Raw genomic sequence first — 19,480 nt, forward strand, 5'->3', positions numbered from 1 at the left:
TGTCTTTGTACTGAGCAGCAGCACTGTCAGAATAGTAGTATATTTTTTGGGTTCAAAGTGCTTCCTCACGAATTCAATGAGTTTTTTCTGGAAGCAATAAACAGCCACAGTGTTATGTTCAAGACAGTCTGAAATAACAACATAACTGAGATGCTGTATTTCTGTTTCTCCTTTGTAGTACACAACAAATAGGTGAACAGTGGCTTGCTGACTAGTCCAACGATAGCTCTGGACCTCATCCTGCTTCAAAAATGAGTAATTCTCAGAAAACCCACAGTACACAGCAAACTGTGAATCTTGTAGGCTTCCTCTAAAGTGTATCATTGAACTTTGTTGTTTTGCAGCAAGTCATGACAGACCAACACAGAAAACTTATTGCATAATAAATTGATGAACTCTGCAGTTGATTTTTGTAATGTTTCCAATTTACACCTGTCCACAGAAATCCACTGTCAAAAGATGATATTGTCTATCAGCTATTCTTCAAGTGTCTTCTGAAGTATGGTCTAGATTTCCTTATTTCCAAGGCAAGAATTACAGTCTTCCAACTGACTATCTACTGATGTTGGATAGTACAGAACCTTTGCAAGACTATGTTTATATGTCTGTATTTATCCACTTGTTACCGAGTTTAACCTCGCATTTTCAATCGTAAGTTTCAAATTTTCGTGAATGGCACATAAGCACACTGTGTGTATACCACAGGGGCCTGTTAGAATACAGTTTTTAAACCTCATCTCTGCAAATTTGGAAAAGCTAACGGGCATATTAGGAAAATTTTCTTCAAACACTCTGTATGCCTCTTTTAAATCACAAAAAACAAGTCACTTTGGAACCTTAATTTACTGACTGCCAAATCACAAAGAACAAGTCACTTTGGAATCTTAATTTTCTGACTGCCACTCTCCTTCACTGAAAAACAATTCTTTATTCCAGGCATGGCCCTTTGTATGTCATCACTTTCACAAAATGGCCAAATGGTGTGGACAGGTTTTACTGGCAGATGTTTCCCTGGTTTTTGACCTGTACTAGCCAAAATGCCTCTATTCTGTAATAGCTGCTTTGCTTGCCGAACCATGTATTTTGGGGCACTGAACTCCTGCTTTATCAGCCTTACATTCCATGATTCAAGAAGGCACGTTAAAATCATGATTTTCTTTTTACTGCTGCTTAAATTTATGAAGTTGGCCATCAGATTGTTTACAACTGCATTTTCTGACCCCCCCCCCCCCCCCCCAGTGAAACTTTCAGAAGGCTGTGTTGACAAGGAGATTCCTTTTTATAGCAGAATTGATTCTTTTTTCTTTTTCCAGCAGAATATTTCTTAAATGCTGTCTTTTTCTTATTTACAGGAGACTCTCCTAACTTCTGAACACATGTGTTAAGGGACAGCAAAACCTGCACCTGAAAAGTAAAAATGGGAACTTGATTGGTGTATGACCCCATACTGTGGTCAGTTTCTACTGCACCCCTCTACTCTTTCCGAAGTATACCTAAGTCTTTTTTACAGCTGTCACACATTTTTGCAATTTTTCACAATTCAGGAAAAAAAATGTACACATCCATTCTGAATCAGCTCTCAGTCCTTTTGTTAGGAAACTATGGTTCACTGTTCCCAAAGCAATGTGAAATTACACACGTCACTTTTCTCCATCTTGTTATCTTAATGTCTTGAATCAGCAACATGATTCTAGGCAATAAACTCTTAGTCCCTGTGAAAAATTCATAAGACCAATGCTAAAAATTACCTGAATTTACGTTTCTTCCTAGAAAGGCTTACCTCGATTGTACGTTCTTGATACAGTTTGCACTGTGGGTGATGAGAGAGGAAATACCGACATAATCCACGATCAGCATTGACAACACAACTTGCAACATTTATCTTCACTGCACAATTATGATACAACAAATGTTAGGTTGCTGCCTTTTGCAGCAATGGTAAAGCAAGACAGTTGACATGAAGTATTCCAGACCGAACCAATATGTGACGAAAATCATGTAGGGGCCCAGCTGTACATTAATTTTACTTCTTCAAACAAGGTGATTTCTGACACCATGGTGATCTTTGACAATATGATTTCTTTGCTCTTTCCCACTGCATTGCAATGAATTACCACTAATTTTCATCTCTGTGCAACAATTATTTTAAGCGCATGGTTGCATTTGCTGTGTTATATGACTTATTTTGTGTCGAACGTTTACCTAGGTAAATATCTGAGAGACAGTTTCACTGTTGAAAGTTTATGGAATATCATCAAGTGGAAACTTTCTATTGTTGCAACTGGTGGAAAAGTAGTACAATTGCAGTTATCAGCGAGATCAGTAGCCAACAGCATTGAGACAATTGCTTTACAAGTTTGTCCAGTTTTTCATGTAAAGTTATTTCATAACTATGATTTTTACAAAAATGTGTACTGTGTGGCACAATTTCGGACAATGGTAAGAATGTATAAAAGCTAGAAAGGTGTTAAAGTGTGGTGTAATTATGACCTGGAACTTTTAGATAGATCTGTTCATGATATTGACTGAGGCAAATTATTGTATACAGAAAATTGTTTGATTTCTATTGAATAACTAGATCAACACCTTTGTGTTCCCACTGTTTTTACGCATGGCATTCTGCCTACCTTCTCTCTCGGCTGCGGAAAACCTTCTTTCATACCTAGTTGGATAAAAATTACTGGGCGTTTATTGCACAATGTGTATCTTTGCATGCTATCATTTTCAAAAACCCTCTTTTCAGTATCTTGAATCATTTATGAAATATGATGATTTTTATGATCACATGGTTCCTGACACCCCTTCGCTGACTGTCTATTGGATATAAAAACCAAAATCCTGAGAATGTAGTGAGATATCATTCTGCTCTCAATTTTAAATAAAAGTTTGATATCTTGTCCAGATTTTATTTTCTGCATTGTATTATCTAAAATCAACCATCCACAAAATCTATGCAATCCGATTTTATCTCTGCAAACCCTTCAAAATTTTGTACTACACTTTACTCAGTTTTATGCTGCACAATAACTGTGAGGAATAACAAAAAGAAATTTAGTCCTTTATCAAGCAAAGATATCAAATTCGAATATGTGCAAAAATCTGTTTCTTTTTTTTTCTTTTTTGCCAGATAGTTCGCATAAAATTGAACAATAAGTGTTTCATAGTGCCCGGGACACCATTCTCAGCACAGTCAAGCCGTACAACAAAAGCAGCACTCAGCATGGAATGAAGAGAGTACAACCGTAGCAGTATTCATTATCTCAATCCTTATCACATTTTCCTAATGATGGACTTCCTTAATATGCGTTGAAAGTTACTAAAGTGAAATAGAAAGAATGTAATTTTAATTAAAAAAAAAAAAGTCAATTTTTGGCCAAATTCACCCATATACTTTGAAATATTGGACAGAGATTTAAAAAACATGTAATAAAGGTACACACAAACAACTCATGACATTCTGCAGTGACACTGTGAGCTACCATTTACACAGACTGCCACAAATTTTATGATATAGTTGCGCAGTTTGCTCATTTAATGTGATTCGGGCATGTGTTAATTTAGTAGATTTACTCCTCATTTGACCTGATCCCATGATGATCACAAAATGGAACTTCAGAGCTGTAAGAATATAGTGCAAGGAAATTCTGCGATTTTTCAAAATTTTAAAAATATGCCTTCGTTTTAGAAAATTAAAATTCATTTACCTTTTTAAATTAATTTTTAAACCCCATCATGTTGCATACCACTTGAAAGTCCCTCTAAAGAGCCTTATAATGACATTTTCCAGATATGTATCTCATATTGTTCCTGATGGAATGGCAATTAATTACTCCAGAGTGTAGAAATTTTCAACAAAAATTTGAAAATTCAAGGCTTAATAAATTTTTAAATAAATCACGAAAAAAATTAAGGTTTTCATTCATAACTATATAGGGACACTAGACATATCAAGTTTCATCAAAATTTATGAGGTCAAGGTAAATTTTCGTTCAAAACTTTGTTGATTTGTCACAGAATGTATGTGTGTGTGTGTGTGTGTGTGTGTGTGTGTGTGTGTGTGTGTAAGTAATCGCAAAGACATCTTCCTTTATTCACATTACTTATGTGTTTCATTGATCTGAAGGAACGTAACATCCAAAACCAGTCACAATCAGTTATATCATTTGGCAACTGTAACTGAAATAAATAATTAGTACCAAAACAGTCTTTAGTGGGTGTATTTTGATGAGAGACCTGCACTGCAAACATATACTGGAGTACTGCATAACAGCCAGTTCGGCACTTTTACACCATTCTTATGCATATAGGGGAGGTTTTTTTTTTTTTTTTTTTTTTTTCATTTTTTCCGGCATGTATTTAAAAAAACAGAAAAGTAACATACACTCCTGGAAATGGAAAAAAGAACACATTGACACCGGTGTGTCAGACCCACCATACTTGCTCCGGACACTGCGAGAGGGCTGTACAAGCAATGATCACACGCACGGCACAGCGGACACACCAGGAACCGCGGTGTTGGCCGTCGAATGGCGCTAGCTGCGCAGCATTTGTGCACCGCCGCCGTCAGTGTCAGCCAGTTTGCCGTGGCATACGGATCTCCATCGCAGTCTTTAACACTGGTAGCATGCCGCGACAGCGTGGACGTGAACCGTATGTGCAGTTGACGGAATTTGAGCGAGGGCGTATAGTGGGCATGCGGGAGGCCGGGTGGACGTACCGCCGAATTGCTCAACACGTGGGGCGTGAGGTCTCCACAGTACATCGATATTGTCGCCAGTGGTCGGCGGAAGGTGCACGTGCCCGTCGACCTGGGACCGGACCGCAGCGACGCACGGATGCACGCCAAGACCGTAGGATCCTACGCAGTGCCGTAGGGGACCGCACCGCCACTTCCCAGCAAATTAGGGACACTGTTGCTCCTGGGGTATCGGCGAGGACCATTCGCAACCGTCTCCATGAAGCTGGGCTATGGTCCTGCACACCGTTAGGCCGTCTTCCGCTCACGCCCCAACATCGTGCAGCCCGCCTCCAGTGGTGTCGCGACAGGCGTGAATGGAGGGACGAATGGAGACGTGTCGTCTTCAGCGATGAGAGTCGCTTCTGCCTGGGTGCCAATGATGGTCGTATGCGTGTTTGACGCCGTGCAGGTGAGCGCCACAATCAGGACTGCATACGACCGAGGCACACAGGGCCAACACCCGGCATCATGGTGTGGGGAGCGATCTCCTACACTGGCCGTACACCACTGGTGATCGTCGAGGGGACACTGAATAGTGCACGGTACATCCAAACCGTCATCGAACCCATCGTTCTACCATTCCTAGACCGGCAAGGGAACTTGCTGTTCCAACAGGACAATGCACGTCCGCATGTATCCCGTGCCACCCAACGTGCTCTAGAAGGTGTAAGTCAACTACCCTGGCCAGCAAGATCTCCGGATCTGTCCCCCATTGAGCATGTTTGGGACTGGATGAAGCGTCGTCTCACGCGGTCTGCACGTCCAGCACGAACGCTGGTCCAACTGAGACGCCAGGTGGAAATGGCATGGCAAGCCGTTCCACAGGACTACATCCAGCATCTCTACGATCGTCTCCATGTGAGAATAGCAGCCTGCATTGCTGCGAAAGGTGGATATACACTGTACTAGTGCCGACATTGTGCATGCTCTGTTGCCTGTGTCTATGTGCCTGTGGTTCTGTCAGTGTGATCATGTGATGTATCTGACCCCAGGAATGTGTCAATAAAGTTTCCCCTTCCTGGGACAATGAATTCACGGTGTTCTTATTTCAATTTCCAGGAGTGTATGTGCTAATGATTTAGACAAGGACCTAATAAGAATGTTTCAAAAAACGTTTGTTAAATATGAAAGTTATGGATCCATCCATCCCTCAATTATGTGCACCAAGTAAGTTACATAAGGAGGGAGAGAATAAATGTCCTATTCTCAATATTATTAACTGTCCTTGGTACCTCTTTGACAAGGAGCTAAACTAAAACATTAGAAATTCTATTTATTTCCCTGATCTATTTTGGTTCCTTATCTGGCATTATCTAAATTAAATTCTAAGCTTTCCAACTACACAGCAGAATAGCTAAGTTTGGGGATGTTTGAATACTATCTCTATGTATACAGAAAACTGCATCTACTTTCACACACGGGACCTCTCAAGACAGCAGAAGATAGATACTATGATCATCAGTCCTATTTTCCTTTTGAAGTGTTTGCTGCTGGAATGGTAAGAAGAAGGAAAAAAATAAGGATGACTCGAGTTCAACAGCTTTCTGATGTTGAGGTTATTAGAGAAAGGTAGTCCTATTGGAGTTTGCAGCGCACTCTATAAAAAAAATAAGCTTCTTGTAAACCATACACTGACATCCTGCTAATTCTCCAGTCGATCTGGCTCAGTACAGAAACATGATGGAAAAACAGCACACAGAGGTTGGTACCTAAAAGTGTCCTGTAAGTAACTTCCTTCACTCAGGAGTTACGGTGTGATCCTCTGAACTTCAGTTTTGGTCTTGCCACTGTATGAGATTCGTGGCCTTTCTTTCAGGAGGTAAATGAAACAGGTATATTTTGTTGACTTATGGGCATTATTTTAGATCTGATAATTTTTAAAGACCATCACCAGTTATTGTAAAAGGGCTGATTTTCCTGAATACCACAACACTTATCACAACAGAACAAATCTCCATAAATTACAGGTCTGTGCTCAAACCATTTTAAGAGAGTTGATGACAAAAGACAAGAAATTAATACCTGAATTGCTTTTACTATGATTTCAGCCTCAGGTCACAGACATGGTGGCATTACCAGTTTTAACTTATTACCAAGCCATGTGTTTCTTAAGTCTGTGTATTATATGCCACATGAAACAGTAGCAATTGAAAGACTCCAAATTTCACATGAGAAGGTGTAGATTATGGAAGGAACCAGTTCGGGATTTGCAAAACAAGTGTTAATTACTAGATTCAGAAAAATAATTCTAATGCACTCTGATTAAAAAATAAATATATAAAGAAGACAGAGCATGAAGGTATTACTGGAAAGGTATGGAAACTGGTGGATGTGATGTGCAGACAAATTATGATTAATATTTCCAAAAAACTGGACGATTAGTTCAAGAGAAAGAGCTAAACAAACTTGAGTAGGCAAGTAATGTGTTCGTCCACCTCCCGACAGTATGCACGCTGTTATTCGGGTTGGCATTGATTGATGGAGTTGTTGGATGTTCTCCTGAGGGATATCATGCCAAATTCTGTCCAATTGGTACTTAGATTGTCAAAATCTTGGATGGATGGAGGGCCCCGTCCATAATGCTCCAAGCATTTTCAGTTGGGGGGACATCCAGCAACCTTATGGTCAATGTAGGATTAGAAGACAAACAGTAGTAACTCTTGCCATGTGTGGGCAGGAATTATCTTGTATCTCCAGACACGTCTTCACCTGTCATTGAGGCTCAGTTCAAAACTGGACTCTCACTGAAGAAACTTCTACTCCTGCCAATAAGATTCCAGGTCAAGGACATGTCTTTGAGATGTCCTGGACAGCATTGGGCTACCAAACTAACTGTCACCTGCCATATGGCCTGATAACCAGGAGGGATGGGCATGGGTGCCATTGCTTTTCATATCAAGACCCCTTTGGCTGTCGTCGGAAGCACCCTTACACCACAGCTGTATGTCAACAATGTTCCATGCCCCATTTTGTTGCCCTTCCTGGGCTTATAATTCAGCAAGATAATGCCTGCCCACATGTGGTAGGAGTTTCTACTGCTTGTCTTCGTGCTTGCCGGAGACTACCTTAACCAGCAAGGTTGCCGGATCTTTCCCCAAATGAGAATGCTGGGAGTGTTATGGGCAGGGCCCTCCAACTACATCGAGATTTGACTGTCTAATGTGTCAACTGGACAGAATGTGGCACAATACCCCTCAGAAGGATTTCCAAAAACTCTATCAATCAATGCCAAACCTAAAAGCAGTTTGCATAAGGGCCAGAGATGGACCGACAAATGACTGATCTGTTCAATTTTTGAACACTCTCTCTTGAATAAATTGTTCAATTTTTCTGAAACTGTAATCTTTGTTTGCCTGTACACGTACAACACACCTACTGATTACTGTCCCACTTAGATACTTCATGGTGTACCTTGTCCAACGTATTCCTCTCTCCTCCCTGAGGAAGGAACTAATAGTTCCGGAAAATAAGATAGTGTTGTGTATTTTATTATTTTCATTTAGTATTAATATTCACCCCCTGAAGGTAAGCACTGGCCAATTCTTCTATCTCATAATTTTATAAATTTAAATTCAGCAACAAACAAGCAAACATGTAGTGTACCTGTATCAGAACCAGCTGTAGCACCAGTCTGTACGCTCCTCTGCGCTGAAGCAGCATCTTGATTACTATGATTATCATCTGAATCAGATTCAGTCTCGGCTAATAAATCTAGCTCATTGTCAGATTCCCCATCTCCTTGATTATCTGCTCCAACTAGATCTGATACCTCACTCTCCATAGGCTCTCCTGGAACTGGCACCCCGACAGGTCTGTCACCTGCATCTTCTTGTTCGCTTCCTTCTCCATCACCATCTTCAGCTACGAGGCCTGGAAAAAAAAATCTCCTACATTTTCTGAACTAGCCATGGTATGAAATGAGAGGGCATGAGTGAGTAGTTGGATAATGGATCAATTTATCGAATAACATACGATGACTGCTGAAGGCGTATGAGTTTTGCCAACTGTGGTGTGAACAACGCTCTACAACAAAGCATTAATAAAGTTAGACTAACCTTCAACTGTGTCTGTGTCATCCATAAGCTCTATGCCTCCAACAGTGCGTACTCTGGGAGAATTGGACACCAGACCCATCGGTCTGGCCGTTTCTCCAGCTCTAGTTGTACCAGATATATTTGATGACAGTGTTCTGCCTGGCCCTGCAATAAATCCTGTGTGGGGTGCTAGAGGTTCCACCGAAAACAGCTCCTCGGAAACCTGTATGATGAATTTATACTACAGTAGAGAGTTACATATAGAAAGATATTCTGCACTGAACTGCTTTGGGAAATTACTCTACAAAGAGATTCAATCACAAACACTTTAATTAATCACCAAATTGATTTCTTATTTATATTAATAACTCAAAACACATGCCACTATTATGAGTGTTTGTTTCCTTGCTGACGCCTAAATAGTTAAATAAAGTAATAATAAAATAAAGTTTCAAACAAATCCTTGTACAAACTGTTGGCGTAAAATATTCCGCGTTTTCACAATATTGTTAAAATGAGCACATATGACAGTTAATATCTATGAAGTATGTAACCAGTGATACATCACATTGATTGAAAGGCAGAGTGAAAATCATAATGTAAATGAAAGCAATGAGAACATACCCCATTAATAACTTCTACTGTAGAGCTAAGCAGGCTGAATGGTGCTGTTGGCCTTGCAACACCATGACGAACCGGAGCAATTAAAGAATCGGCTGTCTCACAAAGTTCCTCCACTGACAATTTAATCAATGCTTGGAACACACGTTTGCATTTCATGAGAGGTTGTGACATGCTGTTTAGGCTGGGAAATAAAAACCATGTTACAGCTTTACAATTACAATGTGTGTCTTAACAATGAAATTTAATAAATAAAATATATCAAACCTCCTTCGTTTTGCTGTGTTAGGAGCCATTTCTATGCTGAAGATTACAAATATTCGTGCAACAGAGCGTACAAATCTACGTGCCACTGTCTTTGCATCTTCCTGTCGCCCTGGTACACATTCATTCTGCAGTTCACGTATAAGAGTCGTCAATAATGTATCCAGCATCTGAAAGAAAAGAAATGAGTGAGGAAAACAGAAGCTGAGGTACACTATAATGTAAACATGATAAATTTACCTCGTGCTGTTTTCTATTAAATACTTCAGCAGCAAAGACCTATAAGAAATCCTGTCACTAAACACCCTCTCCATTTTTAATCCTTCAATTTTGTGAGAGGCGTTCAAAAGAAAAGGTACAAAAGAACACTGTGGTTATAACTGAAGCCTTTTTTGAAAGTAATCACTAGAGGCCTAAGCACAACTACCCCGGTGTTTCACGAGCCTAACGATTCCCTGTTCCCAGTATTCCCAAGGCTGTGAGAGCAGCCAGCCCTCCACTGTGTCCTTAAATTTGTTGTCCAATCTGAACCACTTCCCTTCGAGAGGGTGACTGCTGTAGGGTGGACAATCAACCTTCTCCAACTTGAACTTTGCCATAATACTTTATGTGACCCTGGAAACATGTGGACACATGTTATCGTACAAGAGAATCACTCCCTCCTTGAACAGCCTACGCTGTTTACTCTTGATAGACTTGTGTAGGCTACAGAGTGTCTCACAGTACGTCCCTGTTAAATATTTTTCCATGTTCAAGGAAATCAACGAGTATTGTTGCAATTGAAGACTGCAAAAGACAGTTAGCATCATCTTGTTTGGTGATGCTTTTACACTGGCCCTCACCATCACTGCCACCATTCGCATTGTCATATGTCGATCTCTTCTCACCATATTGTTAACCCTGTCAATGAGTTTGGTTGTGATTACTGTGTTTGCCTGGCCTGGTCTTGGTCTCAGTTCATCAGTCGAACCCTCCTGGCCTTCACGAAAACGTGCACTCCACTTTCTCATTGGACGCACAGTCTCCTCCACATTCAGCCACCATCTGGCAACGAATATCAGCCAGTTTAATCCCCTCCATAGTCAGGAACCTGATAACATCTTGCCAATCCTCAGTTGTCGAATTTTGCAATGTGAATACCATGACATGCTCTCTCGCACTGTCGCATCAAAGGGACAGAACACACAACCGGCTGCTTCTCTCCTGCGTAATGTGCCCACACATGCATACAACCACGCCGGACATTACAACTGCATCCATAAATTTCACACTAGGTTATCCAAAAGTGGCACATGTAAATTCCAACCAGTTTGGTCATTACAATGTACTGTATCTTTTCATTTGAACACTCCTTACAGGTATTAACTCAAGACTTTAGTAAAGAGGCCAATCCATTTAGATTTGTAAACTGAAAGCAACAGTCATGAACTATATACATACAAAAGATGGATTTCGGGTCCATCTACTTGTCCCAAAACTAATAAACAACAACAAAGTTGTGTCCAGCACAAATTTACACAAAACATTTTTATGTAATAAGCGACCTCACATAAAACTGAAGCAAGCAGTGCACAGGAGACAAAATACACATTTTGGACATTCAGGGAGCCGCTACCAACACACAAACTCACAGGAAGAGAACCAAATATACAACAGTACTTTCACTATATTTTTACATTATCAAAATATTATGTTTATGACTAGCCAACATCATAAACTGAACTTAATTTCAGTGGGGGGGGGGGGGGGGGGGAATATCCAATTTTTAATAAATATCATTTTCACAAATATAGCGTCTCTCAACCATTGGATTATTGTTGACTTTTCTATATAAACTTGCCATAGTTACAATTCATGGCTTGGCTTATTCTGTCCATCATATTTATTACAAAATTGAAACTTCACTGCTGCGGTTGCTCTGCAGTTCACAACCAACAGTAACCTGTGGCTTCGCATTTAAATTATTTTCTGCTGTTTCCCTAATCAAGCAGTTTACAATTTCCTTACTTATAATACTCATTGTTAGTTTTATACCAAGCAAGAATGTAAACTGGCTCAGACAGCCATCCAGGGATGACACACATATTTCTTACTCCACTTCCAGCAAATGGCATCAAGGATCCTTCAATAAGGCCAGTTGATTCCCCTTCACATTATTGTTCTACTGAGCATATGGGTCATTCCACATAAAAGGGACTAATATTAAACAGTGTCCCCACTCGAGCATCTCCCGATCTAATGAAATTTAATGTGAAGGTTCTATATCGTCTTTGATGGTTATAAACCAAATTTCAGTCCAATATCATAAGTGGTTTACTTTTGGGGGGCTTTTAGAGAGAGGCTACTCATCTTCGCATCACATACCAAGGTACAAATGTGCCAAATTTGCAAGGCTTTTTTAAAAGTTCTAGCAAGCATTTGGTCATTTGCTTTAAAATACATAACAACTTTTTATGCTGAATCACACCATGGCAAAAATTTGGAATTTAACCATACCTAAATACAGATACAAGCCTCTACAGGGGCTAAAAAATTTGGTGCGCTATTCTGAGAACCAAGTTTTGACCGACCAAGGCTACTTTTCCTATGAACCAATCATACCAAAACTTCAGAGGGTTATTCCTACCTATGATGTCTATATATGGACCAAATTTAGCTACCATTGGATGCCTAGACAGAAAGATCTGCAAAGTTGGCCAAAATTTCCTATGTGCAAATTTTAGGGTATCTTTTGGAGGCAATATCTCAAGTAAATCTTGTTCAATCCTTTTTTTTGTCTTGCCACAGCTGGAAAGAGTATGCTTTATGCTTTCAAAGCTATATTGTTTAATTTCTGGATCTTGCATACTGATGTGTAACAATAGCCATCAAAAGTAGAGAACATGGATTATTGATAAACACAAAAAATTAATAAACTTTGAAGTCGTAAATAAAAAAAATTGTGTAATTGCAGTGCCTTTTAATAGTGTAAGATTTTCCTGAAGTTTAGAGAATGTAACTATGCTAATGGGTAGTGGTTTCAAGTTATTTTACAGTATAGAACATAAATATAATAAAACCTCAGAAAATGCTCTAAGATCATAAAATCTAAAGATCATAATGGAATGCTACGTTGCTTTTGAACGTTTTACCCCTACAACGCATGGTGGTACATATCTGCAATGTCACTCAGTTTCCATCGGCATTATAAAGCAGCAATACAGTAAAACTTTGTTAAGACGTATCCGAAGGGACCGAAAACTCAGGAGTTCGTGTTAAGTGAAAAACACAGATTTTAATACGTATACATGTACAGTAGTACACTATGGTGTAATACACTACACCATCAATCACATTATTGTAGATTTATAACACTATAAAGTGATTGTAAAATTACAAGTACTCACAAATTATGTACGTTACTTTCTCGGAAAAAATTCGGTCATGGTTCGCTGACATTCATGGGAACGATAATATTTTGTAATTTCACAACCAATTGTAATGATAGCGTCCGTAAACCCAACAGTGACGTCGGATGTGGAAGTGAACCGTTCTAAACAGTCCAAAGCTATAAACGTCTCCTGATGGGTAGGTGGAATGGTACCTGTATTCTCCTCCTCTACACTTTCTTCTGATGGCCCTTCTTGCAACTCGTTCACAGCTTTTGACACATCCGATTCCACAGAAGCACATACGGCAACATCGTCATCTACACTAATGAATTCTTCGAAACTAATCACAACTACTGGTGTGAGCCAAGTAGATATTGCTCAAATACAAATGGAAGAGCGCCAGGAATGTAAAGATATGGACATCTTAATTGAAGAACTTAAGATAAACTTCAGACTTCAAGAAATTGCAATAAAGTTCAAATTTTGACCCTGGGCCCAAATAACTGGACTATTGAAAAAACAACTAAAGAATTTGCTGTTTTGACTAAAATGGTGAAGTCGAGGAATCTAAAGATGGAAGATAGGATTTTGGCAACACCTGCAAACCAAAAAGTGGAAAAAGCTCAATAATGAAGTAAAAGAAAATGTCCTCATAATTTTTTTTTATTTTTGGAGATGATGAGTTTTCTCATTTATGCCCAGGCTAAAACAATTGTATTGCAGTAAGAATAAATGGGAAAAAGATTCACAAGTAGAAACACCTGCTCCTCTGTAACCGGAAAGAAATGTTCATTGTTTATTGCAAGTAACATGGAAATCAACTGAGATTCTCAAAATTTTGAGAGCTCAGATGGAAATGGTGTACTGCAGTTGGTGCTTCTGGATCACATTCAGTATGTGTAGGTGCAATTCATCAAAATGTCAAAGTAATATTGGGTTCAGAGACATCCATCCAAGCTGACTACAAGGCTTTGCAAAAAAATACGGTAAACAGTTTGGAAAAATACAACTAGAGACTTCTTTGAAGATACTTTAAAGGCTATAACCCTGAAGAAACAATATAATACAAGCAATGGGTCCATACTGACAGACACACTGGAGACATGTCAGAGAACTGTTTAGGATTTCATGGAGGCACAGATTTTGAAAATTACTGGTTTAAGAAGCAATCACTTTATGACAAAACACTAAAGTTTATACCTTAAGCATCTAAAAAGAAATCTTGCAGAAAATGAATTGATAATATTGATTGATTATGCTGAGAATTATTCATATGTTGTGATTCTTGAGTTTCTCCCAGCGTATTTGATAATCAAAATATCCACGGGTGTACTACCGGACAACAGTGTGCAAGGGGCACAATATTTCTGCGATCATACATGTCGCCATCATCAGGTGAACTGACGGACTGAGCTCCTGTGAACGTGAAATTTGAAAAGTTGCGCCACCGTACATGTCGTTTGCTAAGTACTCTTGCCTTTCTAAAGAGATGATGTTCCGAGAATGTTGTTCCAAATTTTGCTAAGGTTATGCATCACATCGATTCTGCAGCAGCTTAGAGAATCAAGAAACGAGCCAGCCTCGCATTGGTACGTGAGAGAGTGCAATTCACCCGCCAGAGTCTTGAGTTTATCTCACAGGAATTACTCAGGGTTGCAGCTGATTCCGCCCAAAAGAAGGCAACGGGAAGTCAAACAGCTAAGTTCTCACGTCTCCTTGACAAACCATCTCTGCAGGTTCCGTGCAAGACTGTCATCAATTTGAGTGGCATGGTGTTGAGTGATGATGCAGTCTTGGTTTTGCAGAAAGGTCTCAACTTCGCTCCCACCCCCAAGCTCACTCCGGTTCCAGAAATTGTTAGTGCTGTTGAACAGGTTGCAGCTCGACTTCCACCTGAATCAGCTGAGGAAATACGTCGTGAAACTTGTCGTGCGTTGACGAAATCCAAGCCGATGAAGTCAAATATCACCAATAAAGAGAGGGCAGCCATTCGTGATCTGAGGGAGCGCTCTGAAATTGTTGTCTTACAGGCTGACAAAGGCAATGCTATAGTAGTCTCCCATAAGGACTACACTGGTAAGATGCAGAGCCTGCTAAATGATGATTCCTACTGGAAGATCAGCGTTGACCCTACAAAGAAGGAGGAGAACAAGACGAGGTCGCTGCTCAAGGACGCAGATTTACTGGAGGGTGACTCTAAGAAATTGCTACCTCAAGGTCCGGTACCGCCTAGACCAGGGGGCGGGCAAACGTTGCTCGCGGATCATGAGCGCACAGCGCTGCACGTGTGCTGCTCGCGTGCGATCGTTGACCGGGGCAGTTGCGACAGCCGCCAGGTTGCGGCAGTGTAGTACCAGGCTAAGCTGCGGATGTTGATGCGAAGCAACCACTACGTAGTGAACGTTATATTTCAAGAACAGGAATATGCAGAGTGAATCAAGCAAACGGAGAAGTGGAGATTTGATATCTTTTAAAAAGGACTGGGAGAATCATTTTTTGTGTGCAAAAACGCGAAAATTTGAAATGTTTAATATGTGGCAGTATTCTCGCTGGTTAGCGGAAGTTTAGTATTGAACGCCATTATAATAAATTTCACAAGGAGGAGTACAATTTATTGTCGGATTCTGAGCGGATTTGTCGGATTCTGAGCGGATGGGGAAATTGACTGAGCTTAAGAAGAGTGATCTGACGATACTAGATGAATCTGATGCAAGTTGCTGTTGTCATGAGAACCATGAGAACCATGAGAAAGTAAGCCATGCAACAGGACAAACTGCACGTCGGGCCACCGGCCCATCAGACTCTCAGGTGCGTCTTGTGGAAAGCAATCTACGTGCCAGGATTAAGCCGTCTTCGCTTACTTATATCTATACGTAAAGACTGGCACGTACAACGATTCTATTAGTTTCCCAGGAACTAGTACATCGCATGCAAGTTTGTTAAATGCATGCGCATGCAGCACACAAAAGGGTGAGATGTCTTTCCTGCTGGGAGAAACAGCTGAGGTCGTCTTCTCGCAGTTGAATCCCTTACGTTCCGTTATTAATCCTAGTAGCAAAAGCATAAGCATTTGCAGCGTTGCCCATTCACGTGTGGACTGCAATTAACATATGGAGCACACACTGTCACTGTTTTAACACACGGCCTAATTGTGTAACACTTATTACACTGTTAAGTTGATGCATTGTTGTTGTTCTAACCAACACAGGTTCCTCGTCTGAAACTCGGCTGTGGACTGACTGTCTTGTGACCAAAAATAGGGCCCTTATATATACTCACAATAATAGGTACTGAAACTACACATTGTATGAAATTAAATTTACAGAATTTGCAATTAAAACTTAACTCTTTAAAATAACTGAATACATCGAAAAATTGGTTCTTTTTAACAGTTTCTTCTACTACAAGGTTTAAGCCAAATTATTTGTTTAAATGATGAAATTAACAGATATCGTTACGCAAACAATACTTCTGACAAAACTGTTAATTACTTTGAAATTAATTAAGGGCTGGTTTTGCTAACATGTTTTCAAATAAGCTAAATACTTAAAGAATGCTAGTGTTTCGTCTTCCAAATGTTACAATTATTATAGAATTTATATTTGTTTAAACTTCAACAATAGAATTTAAGTTACGAAACAATTACTGAGTCCACCCTATAAAAGAAGATACTACTTTGGTGTAGTCACAATAAATTAGAAAATCAATTACATGCATAAAACTAAGCACAAAATTAGATCTGGTGTTATATTCTTTAAAACTGAGGGCCAACCTCTCTCTTTTATGAAAATGTAGATTATACTCATGTATAAAAGTGAAAAAATGAATTTAAGGAGGCAGATGGCAAAACAAGAGGGGAAATAAAAATATCCCAGCTTGCTTCGTCACGAGTAATGCACATCATCACACATTAAGGTTCTAGGGTTTTACTGCAAAGTTTCTACTGTCCTTGTAATACAGCTGGTTAAGTGGAAATCGAAACATACAGCATTCCACTATCAGATCAAATGGTAATACAGCTGGTTCAGCGAAAACAGAAACATACAATTTTCCACTGTCAGATCAAATGGTGACAACTGCAGTACATAAAGCACTTAACAATCATAGAAGACTGGTTGCGCTGATCAGTGTTAGCTACAGAATTCTGATTTCAAACAACCTAAAACACATTGTTAGCTGAGCTGTATGAGATGCTCATCACTCAAGAGTGAACACAACTTATAGAATAATGTGAAAATAGCAAGCAATGCACGATCCATCCTTTTACCACTATATTTCGATACTTTGTAAGAGATGCATGTCATAAAGTGAAAAATCCCTACACTTCACGTCTTATTTATAAGAGATAAAGCATGTGGCACAGTTGCTATTACACTGGTAAGTTTACTACCAAAATATACAGTTATGAGCATTTAACCCTGCAATGGTAACTACTTCTAAGTTAAAATGTTCGTTTTTGTTGCACAACACTCCATTTCTGAATTACAAGCTAAATCTTCTTTGATAAATCATAGATGATGGTTGTATACAAAAGTGTTATTTCCACTATGGTAGGGAAATGTCATGTGCACACACAGTTTTTGCAAATGAGACTGTCACTTCCACTATATCACACAATGTGTAAAAAATGTGGGTGGCTGTTTTGCCCTGAGGTCTCCAGCATTGTCTACACAAGAATTCGACATGTACTTTGCTTTTTATGAGTTATCTGAAGTTGTCAACAAATGAGCAGATAATGAAGTCATTTATTTTAAAAAGATACAAAAGTACTGAAATTAAGAAAGACACTTAGGAAATAAGTTTCCCTTCATATAAATATCACAGTCATTAATGCAACACTGTATATGTTATAATTAAAAAGCCTTTTTTTATATTTATAATCTTTGGTTTATCACTAACACGATTATGGGAAGGCAATATTCATGATGTCATTCAAGTGGCCATTCTGGCATTTGCGTTTCCTGATTAAAGAAAACTAAGTAAATTGCAATTGTTTGAAAGGTGTGCTGACCTGGTAGCTTTATAGAACACAACATACACCAATAAACTGCTAAAATTTTGCCACTTTTTTGTCAGCGGAAAAAATTATTGCTTTTACGTACATAGTGCTCACAATGGTGACACCTAATAAATAACAGCATACAGCTATTTCTTGTAAATGACAGTAAGAATGATAAATCGAGGCTAAAAATAATATATTACATACAATGCATTTTTCTAGTTCATACCTCGGCACTGCATTTGACCAGCAAGCAGTAGGTGAACTTATCAAGCAGTGTAGTTCCACTCTGACTTTGAAGGAAATCTTGATCTTCGTATAAGGTCTGTGTAGTTGTAGATTGACGAGGCTGTTGTGCAGACGGTTCTTTCACACCTAAAATGACAGACCGAAACAAAGTGATGCTTTAAAATAACAACAGTTAAATAAAAATTACTAGGGGCATGTTGGATGTAAATAAATTAAATAAGGACTCTGAACCATGTTACTTATGTTAGAGACAAGACTGCTGTGTATCGACATAATGCAAATTAATGAAAAGTAACATAGCATTCTGTCAACATTTAAGCCAAAGTCTTGGAGAAAAAGCAGCTAAGAAAAAGATACCCAGACATATGGTAAACACCACAAACTGATATTTACTATAACAGCAGAACAGGAAAGCGATGGTACGTAATAATGGGAGACCCTTTGATAACAGTGACGCGCACAATCTATGCACAGCAAGAAATAAAATGTGTACTTCTTTCACATATGAGACGAGTACACGGTGAGGCGCAGCAATGCTTTCTTGGAAACTCTACTGGCACAATGACTTCGTATCATATGACTTTGACAATATGCGTATAAAGTAGAAAGCCAGTTGCTGTGAGAGATTATCTCAGCCTCCTATGGACTTGTTATTGTTGCTGTTGTTAATGTAATTAATTTATTAATCCTTTTGCACAAGTGAAGTGATAGTCGAGTCATACGCAGTGGGCATGAGCCAGTCCCGCCTGGGCATACTTGCTGTATGGCATACTTTTCCCACTACCACCCAATACTTCTCTGTCACTGCCTCCACACTGATAGTTTCAGCACACTGATACGACTTTATATTGTATACTTATTTGAGAAAACATTTATACATACATTCAACTGTCTTGGATCTTCATTTTGAATAAAAATGATAGTTTTAGATCTTCTTTTAGACAATTTGTGTAATTTTTTGGTACCTTCTGTCAGATAATTGGTTTTGGAAACAGCACTGGGGAGGAGGGTGCTTTGTTGTTTAAAATGTATATTTAATGTTATTTCTATTTCTACATGGACAGTAATGTTTATGTACAATGAGAGACTGTTGTCACATTTGTGTGTGTGTGTGTGGTCTAAATCTGACGAAGCCCTGTTTGGCTGAAAAATTTGTCTGACAGACTTTTTGCTGTGCCTATCTGTGACTCAACATCTTTGCTAT

The 19,480-nt window shown here is 39.2% G+C and overlaps 1 protein-coding gene across 1 annotated transcript in view; it reads right to left on the reverse strand.

Annotated features, from left to right (window-relative positions):
* LOC126237499 (E3 ubiquitin-protein ligase UBR5) overlaps positions 1–19,480 on the reverse strand; it is a 370,559-nt gene that overhangs the window by 185,035 nt on the left and 166,044 nt on the right. Inside the window, exons 23-27 of the mRNA XM_049947657.1 lie at positions 18,257–18,402; positions 9,661–9,827; positions 9,397–9,577; positions 8,794–8,995; positions 8,342–8,608 (exon numbers count right to left, since the gene is read on the reverse strand). Of these exons, the coding sequence (XP_049803614.1) occupies positions 8,342–8,608; positions 8,794–8,995; positions 9,397–9,577; positions 9,661–9,827; positions 18,257–18,402 (963 nt within the window). The remainder of the gene's footprint in view (positions 1–8,341; positions 8,609–8,793; positions 8,996–9,396; positions 9,578–9,660; positions 9,828–18,256; positions 18,403–19,480) is intronic.

The sequence above is a fragment of the Schistocerca nitens genome, chromosome 2, assembly GCF_023898315.1.
Source record: "Schistocerca nitens isolate TAMUIC-IGC-003100 chromosome 2, iqSchNite1.1, whole genome shotgun sequence".
NCBI classification, from domain to species: Eukaryota; Metazoa; Arthropoda; class Insecta; order Orthoptera; family Acrididae; genus Schistocerca; species Schistocerca nitens.